The following is a 12506-nucleotide window of genomic DNA, read 5'->3' on the forward strand; positions in this document are numbered from 1 at the left end:
TAAAATCCCAAATTTTGGGTTGTTCCCAGAAAAGTAATAGATGTGGAATCTTCCAATGGGGACACTAGTTCTGGTGACCTGGGGTCCCTAAGGAATTACCTTAATTTGTGGGGATTTCCTATCACTTCCTATTTGGCTATGGAAAGCTAAATCTCCACAATGGGACAGAGAGGGCAAAAAAATTAAATCCGACAAAGGTTATAACCATCCATTTTTCTATCCAAAATGAAAAAAAAAAACGCCACTTTAATGATGGGGTCTGTTTTTTAGGTGGGCTAAAGTCATGTCCTAGCAGACCTACATTGGCCTATCTAAAAACCAGACAATTTTTCAATGAGGTAATTCCCTATCATCTAACACAGTGGTTATCAACCCTGTCCTTAGGGCCCGCTAACAGGCCAGGTTTACAAGATAACTGAAATACATCACAGATGATATCATTTGCTGCTCAGTGATTGCAGTATTCTAGTCTGCAGCTGCCCGAGGTAATATGTAAAACCTGGCCTGTTAGAGGGCTCTGAAGACAGGGTTGATGACCACTGTCCTAACATACAACACAGTGCTAGCAGAATGCATTACAATGAATGCTGCAGGCCAAAGCTATTTGTTCTCTTAAAACCAGGACAAGAAATGGGGGTAATATAAGTCACCAGGACACATAGCAACAAAAGCCTTCCCACTAAAGAAATGTTTTTGTTGCAGTTTCTGCCCCCACCCATCCCTGTGTACCCAAGGAGCACACAAACTACAATAAAAATTCAACTGAGGTTCTAAGCCCAGGTTTTGTTGTTTAAAAAAAAAAAAAAGATATAAAAGATGAGTTTAAATGTTCAAAATGTTCGTATTTCAGTCTCAGGTACATGATGGTGAGTTGAATCACCCAGTGGCTTCTTATATCTTGTATAGACCCCAATGGTGAGCTATCAAAACATTCGTTTTCCCCAATCCTCCTCCGCCACAATGCTATAACAAAACGGTTACTGCCATAAAAACCATAAGGATCAGTGAACCATTACTTGGCTTGTTAATGGCCCAGGCAATGGTTTTCCCAATATTTGACCACAGGGCATACCAGAAAGCAAATGGCGAGCAAGTAACAAACAAGTAAAACTACGATTCCCAATTGGAGTTGAGCTAGCCTTTAAAGATGTATCCAACGTGCTTTTAAGGGCATTTATGTTGCACTACTGTGCCATACATTTCACTCACTGCTAAGACAATGCACCTTATTGTCAAACTTGGGAGCATTGTGTCCTGTGTGGCTTCATGAAGAAGACTGCAGGTCATCTACTGACAAGGTGAAGACTGCAGCTCCACTATCTACAGGGTAAACACCTCATCTCCTTTACTTACCAGGTACAGACTGCAGCTCCTCTATTTACAAGAAAGAGAGGCTTCAGTACATAATGAGCAACAGAGGCCCCAGAGCATAATGATAATGATGAAAGCTGCTGGCACAAATCATTTCATGCATTGGAGATGAAATCTTCTTGCCAATACTGTCAATGCTGCAATGTACTGCAGCCGCAACCTGGAAGCATTTGTAACCAAAGCCTTATGCTGGCTACTCACAGGCACATATTGGGGGTGATTTACTAATTGACTGTCAGCTTATCCAAATGAATAATTCACCAGGTGTGGCCAATAAGGTAGAATTGTGTTCACTTCAATCAACCAATCCTGTGTTAGCCAAAATCTTTTTTTTTTTTTTTATTGAGAAATCAAATTAGAACTCCTACAAATGATTGAGTAATCTGAGTGAACATGGGTTATTAACTAGAATTCACTTTGCTAAGTTAACTGACACTATTTAGTAAATCAAGCCCTTTGCTTCAGATTTGATCTGCATAATTTATTGATAATTGTGTTGGTTGATGGACTACCTTATTGGATATACTGTGATAGCTATGCACACTATATTAGTGTGTTAATAGCTTTTCTTCATTTGTAAAGTTCAATTTTGAAAAAAGCAAACAAAAAAAAAAACCTGTGTGGTCAGATTTTGGAGAAGATAAAAGGGAAAAAAACTAACATTATGTATTCTCTTTTTTTTTTAATAAAAGGTTCCATCTGTATTACCCTTGTGTGTATTTACAAATGTTCATGGCCACCTTTGTCTCACCAATAATTACATCACAATATCTGGATAATTTATTTTTGTAAAGCTTTTTCTTTTCTATCCACTTAACCTTATTTTCTATAATTCCCTAGAGCTAAAAACAAAACCCTGCCTGTGTTTATCCAATTCACACAGTGGCTTCCATTTGTAGCACAAGAGAACCCTATCGAAGGAATTCCATTTGGCCTCATCTTAGCCAGCTCTTTTCACACTGTCAGTGCAATTTAGCAACATCAAAAAAAAAAAAAGAAGAGAAAAAATGCCATAGTAACAAGCAGTCATAAAATAGATGCATTTAAGAGCAGAGCTATACAAAAAACAGTGAAAAGATGGGAACATTAATTTAAAATCACAAGAACACAATGTTGGGGGCAGGAAGATGGCTATGAAAGGGTTCAATCATCACTTTTCTTTTGACCTATTGATGTAAACATTTTAGGCTCTTAAGGAAGAATAGATGAAAAGAGGTCAGAGAGGATGGTGTGACATAATAGTCCCAGCACGTAGTAACTTCATTCCTGCAGCTTCCATTCATAACACAGCAAGCACATGTATCTGCATTCTATATGGCATGGTTTGTGGGACTGTAGCTACTGTATATATATATATATATATATATATATATATATATATATATATATATATATATATGATATAACATCTGAATATGATTATCTGTGTATAAAGGTGCAAGTACTGCACATCACAGTATTAAGTTTATTAAAGGAAATCTCCACCTTAAAGCAAACCTGTGGCTAAACAACATATAAACCAATACATGCAAAGAATAGTAGGACCATACACTGCCAGGATATCTGGATATTTCTCTTACATGGCTGCACTCAAGAGCTTTTAAAAAGAACTAAAGTATCAAGGCTTCAGCAACTACCAAGAGATCACATGAGATGCAGAGAGTGTGCATTTTCTCTGACTTTCAGAAAGTCAGTAATCACAAAGGCAGCACTGAGTTCTTCACGGGGCTCTGGAGGAGCAACAAACACCAAGAGAGTTGTACAAAGGCCCCTTATGGTGCCTAATTTTATATTTTAGTGTTGGTTTGCACAATCATTTTTTTGCTTCTACAGTTTTTTGGACATCTGTCCTGCCCCATATGGCCAAATTACACATGTTTTAAGTTTACACAATGCGCTACCATTGAAGTGGCCCATTCATTTTAAATAGCCTGGCAGCAATTCTTAATACATCGAAAAAGGGCATGAACTTTTTAAAGGCAGTACATCAGAACAACATCTGGTGAACTGAATGGCGGCTGATTGATGGAAAAGTGAGTAAGTACAGAAAGTGAGCCTGGCATTAAAGTACAGCTGTTAATTGTGCATTCACTGGGCTCCAGGCATCCAAATATATCATTTTATTTGGCAATTTACAACTGGTAAAAAATTCTGGCAAGCTGCAATAGGCTGGTTTATAAATCCAGAGAATATTATTATTATTATTATTATTGTTATTATTATTATTCAGAACCCACAATATAGAGGAAGACAGTACAGTAATTAATACTTTTATATTTGAAAAAAAAAAAATCATTAAAGGCTATACTTCTCCTATGGAATGCAGGAGTGTAGTTTGTCTGCTGTTGGCTGTCATCACTAAGCCGGTCCAGGCTCTAAATAGATCCCAAATATATGTTTGGGACCCACCCAGTAGCCTGGACTGGCACCTTGCTCGGCCTCTCAGCGATCCACTGAGAGTCTGCACCAGCCCCCCACAGACCAGCACTCAAGTGCTGGAGGGGCAGAGTAAAGAGCCTGAAACTGATACTCCCAGCTCTCTGCTCAGAACGGAGGAGAAAAGCTGAGCGAACAGTGGTGTTCGATTGCTCAGCTTTCAATGCAGAGCTGGCAGGGGGTCCACCTAGGTCAGTATACATTTTTTTTTTTTTAACAAAGACCACTTCTCTTTTAAAATCAGAAATACTGATCCTACAAAATAATAACAATTGCAAACATTTTATAGCAAATTAAGTTCTAGAAACAAAAGTATGAGCTGGGTTTTGACGATGCAGTATGAGTGAGTATACCTTTTCTGATTCCAGCATAGGTGCTGTTCAATCCACTGCGTTTCTTGCGATGTCGATACAGCCAGATGCTGAACACCATTAGGATAATCCAACAGGCAGCACCTATTCCTGCAATAAATGCAGGCTGCTTCACCACATCCGATATCTGCTGGGCAAGGCTCACTTGGTCTGGAGACACTGGATTTCCAAAGGAGTCTATAACGAAAACAAAAACTCAATGAGCTTCACTGAATGTGAAGGACACAGTTTTACACAGATTTGGTAAGAAGAACTAAAAAGCTAGTAAGTATGCAACCAAAAGGCTGTATAAAAACTGTTACATTTTTTATTAAACAGCAATTAACATTGTTCAGGTATCTATTAATGCTATCCAGTGAACTGAGTTGCATTATTTCAACCATAACCTCCATTTCATAAAAGGATTATAGGCAATGGAGAAATCTAGGTAAGGTAAGAATTTCCCCTTTTCAGTTATAAAGGTTCTAATACATTTTTCAATAGTGAATCTCTGATCTGCCCCCTTCTAATAGTGAATCCCTAATCTGCCCCCTTCTAATAGTGAATCCTTGATCTGTCCCCCTTCTAATAGTGAATCCCTGATCTGTCCCCCTTCTAATAGTGAATCCCTGATCTGTCCCCCTTTAGTAAGTTCTGATAATTTATCATGTGGCTCCAGTAGAGATTTTAGGCTGTGGAAGAGTTTTGTACCATGTTCTGAGAAGGCTAAAAAACCTTAATCCACAGCTTATCCTTACTGCATAACCATGGTGTCAGTAAAAACAATATGGAAGCACAAAGCGCTGGAGAATAACTTAAGGAATATGGTACCCCAATTCATATTTGTGATATGTGCCTGTTGTACCCCGTTCTTGTGTTAAAAATGATCCTTTTCTTAGTATTGCTTAATTTGTGTGAAATTCCTGGTGTTGCGCCCAGGCCCCCTGCTTTCCTATTAAAAACTGAACACAATAGGCATGAGAGCACCTCCACCTCAGTGTGATCAATTTTCTAGCTGTGCTGGGAGCACAGTCAGCCTATAATGGCCAGACTTATGCTGACATCCCCCCACCCACCCCACACACACACACACACACACACACACACATAGCCATTCACTGTGAAGATCAACATCCTGCTGTTTCTCCAACCCCAGCTCTCTAAGACCCCTTTCACACTGAGCCACGCTGTTTAAGCATGCTTTTGGGCTAGTAGCGGGTGATTTTAACCCCCACTAGCGGCTGAACAAGGGGTTAATAGCACCCGTGTTGTGGCGCTTTTCAGGGGCTTTGGAAGCGCTGCCCACATATTTCAATGGGCAGGGTGTTTTGGGAGCATTGTATACAGCGCTCCCAAACCCCCCCAAAGATTCTGCTTGCAGGACTTTTCCTAACGTCCCGCAAGTGCACCGCCCCAGTGTACAAGCACTTGAGCTTTCAAGTTCGGGTGACATGGGAGGCAGTTTTCAGGCGCTATTTCTAGCGTTAAAACACCTGAAAACTGCCTCAATGTGAAAGGGGTCTATTTTGCAGCTGAGAACAGAGATTATAGGATCACTTATAAAAAATAAAAAAGGTATTGATATTTTTTGCATATATACAGTATCTCATAAAAGTGAGTACACCCCACACATTTTTGTAAATATTACTTTTCATGTGACAACACTGAAGAAATAACACTTTGCTACAATGTAAAGTAGTGAGTGTGCAGCTTGTATAACAGTATAAATTTGCTGTCCCCTCAAAATAACTCAACACACAGCCATTAATGTCTAAACCGCTGGCAACAAAAGTGAGTACACCCCTAAGTAAAAATGTCCAAATTGGGCCCAAAGTGTCAATATTTTGTGTGGCCACCATTATTTTCCAGCACTGCCTTATCCCTCTTGGGCATGGAGTTCACCAGAGCTTCACAGGTTGCCACTGGAGTCCTCTTCCACTCCTCCATGATGACATCACGGAGCTGGTGGATGTTAGAGACCTTGCAATCCCTCCACCTTCCATTTGAGAATGCCCCTCTGATGCTCAATAAGGTTTAGGTTTGGAGACATGCTTGGCCAGTCTATCGCCTTTACCCTCAGCTTCTTTAGCAAGGCAGTGATCGTCTTGGAGGTGTGTTTGGGGTCGTTATGTTGAAATACTGTGGCCCAGTCTCCAAAGCGAGGGAATCATGCTCTGCTTCAGTATGTCACAGTGCATGTTGGCATTCATGGTTCCCTCAATGAACTGTAGCCCCCCAGTGCTGGCAGCACTCATTCAGCCCCAAACCATGACACTCCCACCACAGTGCTTGACTGTAGACAAGACACACTTTGTCTTTGTACTCCTCAAACTGGTTGCCACCACACACGTTTGACACCATCTGAACCAACTATGTTTATCTTGGTCTTGGTTCCATTAATTACTTGGTTCCAGTAATCCATGTCCTTAGTCTGCGTGTCTTCAGCAAACTGTTTGTGGGCTTTCTTGTGCATCATCTTTAGAAGAGGCCTCTTTCTATGACGACAGCCATGCAGACCAATTTGATGCAGTGTGCGGTCTATGGTCTAAGCACTGACAGGCTGACCATCCACCCCTTCAACCTCTGCAGCAATGCTGCCAGCATTCATATGTCCATTTCCCAAGACAACCTATGAATATGACGCTGAGCACGTGCACACAACTTTTTTGGTCAACCATGACAAGGCCTGTTCTGAGTGGAACCTCTCCTGTTAAACGTCTGTATGGTCTTGGCCACTGTGCTGCAGATCAGTTTCAGGGTCTTGGCAATCTTCTTATAGCCTAGGCCATCTTTATGTAGAACAAAAATATTTTTTTTCAGATCCTCAGAGAGTTCTTTGCCATGAGGTGCCATGTTGTACTTCCAGTGACCAGTATGGGAGAGTGAGAGCGATAACACCAAATTTAACACACCTGCTCCCCATTCACATCTGAGAACTTGTAACACTAATGAGTCACATTACCCCCGGGAGGGAAAATGGCTATGTGTTGATTTATTTTGAGGAGGCAGCACATTTACACTGTTATACAAGCTGTACACTCACTAATTTACATTGTAGCAAAGTGTTATTTTTTCTTCAGTGTTTCCACATAAAAAGATATAATAAAATAATTACAAACATGTGAGGCGTGTACTCACTTTTGTGTGATACTATATATATATATATATATATATATATATATATATATATATATATATATATATATATATATACACATACACACACAAATGTGTTGCCTTTAATGTTTATTTTAAACGGAATAAGTTGTTTTACAAGTTAAGGGTCCACATATACTTTAACCTCCCTGGCGGTATGATTCAGTCTGGATTTAGGTGCTGAAAGCGGTACAATTATTTTGCATGGAAATCTGGCGTTTTATTTTGTAGTCTTGTAATTCTTAGGAATAACTCTCTTAAATCTGTTCAAACCAGAGTCTAGCAGACATCCCGGGTATGATAAAGTTTATAATATAATAAAGAATAATAAAAACTATTCAATAATGTAATCAAATCCTAAAACACTGAAAAAGGGACACTTTTTGGTTGCTATGGACAATCTCCAAATTTCAGGCAGAAAAAAACAGTATTTATAATATAAAAGTGCATGCAGGGCACTGCATAGACCACTAGGGACAAAGGGGGTGTGTATTTTTTAATACAGCACTGTAATCTCTAAGATTACAGTACTGTGTGTGTTTTGTGTACTTTTACTTTTTTGAATTTGCCGCCGTTCTCCGCTCCCGTGCGCCGTAACGTCGCAGGGAATGGAGCTCGGCGGCATTCGGCACTGTGAATCGAGCGCAGGACGGCTCGATCACACAGCGCGGCGGACATCGCTGGATCCAGGGGACAAGGTCAGTAACTCTCCCTGTGTCCTCCCCTGCATCAAGCGAATCGATCCCGAGTCTGGCTCGGGGTTACCGCTCCTGTAATTAAAATCCCAACCCGAGCCAGACTCGGGATTACCGCTAGGGGGGTTAAAATACAAATTTACCTAAAACCTCTGTCAAGTTTCAAGTTTTTATGGCTATTTTTGTCCCCATTGGTTTACTCTCACCATCTGTCCTGGTGACTATTTTCACCCTTATAGAATACGAGGAGAACATTTTCATTTGTCACAGGGGCATGATTAGAGGGAAAAGAGCTGGGCCAGGTTTTAATAGTAGAATTTTCCACCCTTTGAGGAACATTTAACTCACTTTCTGTTTGGTTTCTGGGACAAGAAGTGAGGGTAAATCTCCCCAATGGACACACAAACATAAGTGGAAAACTTGACAGTGGTTTTAACTCTTCCCTAATTTATCCAAGACAATTAATTTTTTATTGGCTGAAGAACACTTCCTACAATTCCCATCCAACCCACGTTACAGCAAACATACAGTAAGTACAGGTGGGAATTGAGGCTTACACCATGTCAGAATGAGCAAGACTTTGAGACGGTCTTAGAACAAGACAAGACCCTCCCGCCAGTTATTCAGTGCTCTGTAACCACCCATCTAACCAGCTGTAATATTCCTGTTGATGAGAGTAGGGGTGTACCTTTTAATTACCCTCGTTAAAAAAAAAAAAAAAAAAAACGTATATTCTACAAACTCAATTTATAAACTTATAAATTAAAGAAATGTTACCTATTTACTGAGTTTTATGGGATTATACATGGGATTTTAGATTGATATTTTGCTTTAGTCCCAGTTTTGTCAATATTGCATCTATATGTATAATGCCAATAATATGTTGTTCCTGGTATTTTTAATAAATAATTTCTTCTGTGGCTTCTGTAATTTCCTAATTTGGCTAAATTATTTTTGCCAAGTAAGGAATATCTTGAACTTTAAATAAGTACACAACATCTATGATATGCACAGTATGTGTCAGTATTTTATAGCATCCAAGTTCAACCCAATGCAGCAGCCTTTGTTCCCAGTTCAATCATTTTCTTGGCTTAGGTCTAGACATATGTTAAGGCATGAAAGGAAATTAAGTGTTGAAAAGTATAATAAAACATAAATGACAACTGATGTTGAGACATCCGAGGTCTTTGAGAATGCTTTTTTCTTGTCGATAGCCATCCAAAGAGCCTTTGAACCAATGCCATGTTGCATTATCCATTGTAAGTAAATCTGCCTTACAGTGTTTGTAAAGAGCATTTTACGTCTGTTTACTGGCTGATAGAACATGTATTATTTCACAGCTTTAAAAAATGCATTTAAAGACAAATGAATCAACCATCCAACCTTTATAAACAGATTGTGATTGACTGACCAGGCACAATTACCCAAGTTCTCTGTATCCTGCACAATAAAACTAAGTGCTTGTAAATCTAAAACAGTTTATTGCAGCTGCCCATAACCACTTAACACTTGGCAAGAGTGGACAAACTTTGCATTAAACGTAAGCAGCAATGGTAAATGGGAACAAACAAGATGTCAAGGAAACAGAGTTTACTTTTATGAGAGCTAGCACAGACAGACATTTGAAATTAGTCTAATATTGGACTGAAATCTAACTAGATAGTTCTTATTGTTGCAATAAAATGGTTTAACAGACTAACATTTCAGCGTGAATATTTGTCAGATATTTTACAGCACTAAAACTAACTTCAGCTACAGTGATGTCACTACATGTGAACAGTCAGGCTGAATTTGTGGCTTTAATATTTATAGGCTAGTTGGGGCCTGGGTATGATGTTCTGTTGAGTAGACCTGGTCTCAGTTCAGATATAATGTCCCAATCTACCTCATAGTCTTCTCGTGTAGACAAGCCCCATCCTGGAAGTGTCTCACCAAAACTTGGGTGCCCCCAGGATTTCAGTGTAAAAGATAATATATTTGGGCCGATGGACACCAGAGGACAAAGGCAACAAAGCCAAAAAAAAGTCCAAGGCTTTAGTCGAAAGTTCAGGGTCGAACCAGTATAAGCAGGCAAGTATTCACAAGGATCAGAAAAGAAGCATAGTCAAGTAACAAGCCAGTAACTGAACTCTGTAAAGGATAACCAATGTGGTGAGGGTAACTTTAAAAAGGGTGACAATCAGGAGTAAGCTAGGGAAACAGGAACTGAAGTTCTGTTTTTTTTTAGAAGAGATGCATGTGATCATGCACATACCAAAAGGTTGGCACTTGACAGGGACAGACATTCAAGAGCATAAAAAGACATTCTCGGGAAGGTGCTCTCACATAAGTGCCACATAACTCATGGGCGGCTATGCCTACAACTTTGTACATACAGTATCTCACAAAAGTGAGTACATCCCTCACATTTTTGTAAATATTTTATTATATTTTTTTCATGTGACAACACTGAAGAAATTACACTTTGCTACCATGTAAAGTAGTGAGTGTACAGCTTGTATAACAGTGTACATTTGCTACCCCCTTAAAATAACTCAACACATAGCCATTAATGTCTAAACTGCTGGCAACAAAAGTGAGTACACCCCTAAGTGAAAATGTCCAAATTGGGCACAATTAGCATTTTTCCCTCCCCGATGTGACTTGTAAGTGTTACACAGTCTCAGTTGTGAATGGGGAGCGGGTGTGTTAAATTTGGTGTTATTGCTCTCACTCTCTCACACTGGTCACTGGAAGTTTAACATGGCACCTCATGGCAAAGAACTCTCTGATATCTGAAAAAAAATAGTTGCTTTACATGAAGATGACCTAGGCTATAAGAAGATTGCCAAGACCTTGAAACTGAGCTGCAGCACGGTGGCCAAGACCATACAGCGGTTTAACAGGAAAGGTTCCACTCACAACAGGCCTTGTCAAACTCACTCATCTGTCTTTATGGACCTTGCTTTATGAGAAGACATTAGAATGATTCATCTTTGTTAGACCACTTTTACACTGGGGCAGTTTTCAGGCACTTTAGCGCTAGAAATAGCCTCTGCAAAGTGCCTGTAAACTGCCTCCTATTCATTTCAGTGTATCTTTTCACACTCAGGCGGTGCGCTTGCGGGACTTTCCGAAAAGTCCTGCAAGCAGCATCTTTGGGGTGGGTTGCGAGTGCTGTATTTGGCGCTCCAAAAACGCCCTTCCCATTGGAATGAATGAACCACGTCGCACGACCGCACAATTGTCAGTTAAAGCAACACAGTGCCAAATCACAAAAAGGGCTCTGGTCTTTGGCTTGCAAAATGGTCCAGGGCTTAAGTGGTTAAAGCACCTTAAAAGCCAGAGTTTTTAACCCTTTTTTTGGGTTAAAAGCGCCCCACTAACGGACGAAAAGCGGCACAAAAATACCACTTAAACAGCGCTAAAGCGGTACGGCGGCTCAGTGTGAAAGGGGTCTTTACAAAAGAACGATCTGTACTAGCTATTCTGGTTTTTCCAATCGACTGCAAATCCCCTTTAGTCCTTATACACACGGTCGGAAATTCCAACGGAAAATGTCTGATCGGACCGTGTTGTCGGATAATCTGACCGCGTGTGGGCTCCATCTGACTTTTTCCATCGGAATGTCCGACCAACAAAGTTTGAGAGCTGGATATAAAAATTTTCCGACAACATGATCCGATCGGACTTTGTCCGATCGTTTGTAGAGAATTACGATCGGACAAAGTGCCACGCATGCTCAGATCAAATTACAAGACCAAAGCTATTGGCTACTAGCCTGAACGTAGTCCAGTCGTAACGAGCGAACGTCATCATGCTCAGAACGATCGGATTTTCCGACAACTTTGTCCAACCGTGTGTATGCAACACCAGTTTCGGACAAAATCCGTCGGAAAAAATCCCACGGATTTTGTTGTCAGAATGTCCGACCATGTGGGCTTAGAACTATATAAAATTAGCTTGTTCAGCAATACAGGCAAAGCCTATGATAGTGACTTTTCACACTGAAACATAAGCTAATATATATCCAAGTAAACAGTTACTATACTGTTTTTCCTACACCACTAAATAAAACAGTTTTCATCCATGAAATGTGTCATCTGTTTAGCTCCACTTACCAAATAATCACCTGCTTCAGTCATTTGTCGTATGAAAGCTTTCCGTCTGTGATCCTTAGATCACTTTGGAGATTTAAAGTTCATTAAATGGGCCTGTGCTTTGCTGGCTAATACTCCCTTTGTATCCTCTGGGTTTACCGATTTCACAGATATTTGTGCAAGGTTAAGTTAGCTTGGGTCGGATTTTACGAGGGCGGCCAAATAAGGTCCCGGTGACGTGCCAGCTGGGTTTAAACGTATAAAATGTACCGTGACTAATGAATTTAACCTGCCACTCTATATCTCCATGCCTGTCCATGCACAGATGAAACTGCTTTAGGATATTAAAAACTGGAACACATTTCTAATTTTAACACAACAGAATTTGCTCCCTAATTCCAGCGGTTTGAAGCAAGCTA

General features: G+C 40.1%; 1 protein-coding gene across 4 annotated transcripts in view; it reads right to left on the reverse strand.

Moving 5' to 3' along the window:
• The window catches only part of ROBO1 (roundabout guidance receptor 1), a 1605434-nt gene that overhangs the window by 78078 nt on the left and 1514850 nt on the right, over nucleotides 1-12506 (reverse strand). For all 4 annotated transcript variants that reach the window (XM_077480101.1, XM_077480100.1, XM_077480099.1 and 1 more), the window contains one exon: nucleotides 4161-4355. In XM_077480101.1, coding sequence (XP_077336227.1) covers nucleotides 4161-4355 — 195 coding nt within the window. The remainder of the gene's footprint in view (nucleotides 1-4160; nucleotides 4356-12506) is intronic.

Source organism: Lithobates pipiens, unplaced genomic scaffold (assembly GCF_037356315.1).
Source record: "Lithobates pipiens isolate NorthernLeopardFrog02 unplaced genomic scaffold, aLitPip1_a1.2 Scaffold_16, whole genome shotgun sequence".
Classification (NCBI taxonomy): domain Eukaryota; kingdom Metazoa; phylum Chordata; class Amphibia; order Anura; family Ranidae; genus Lithobates; species Lithobates pipiens.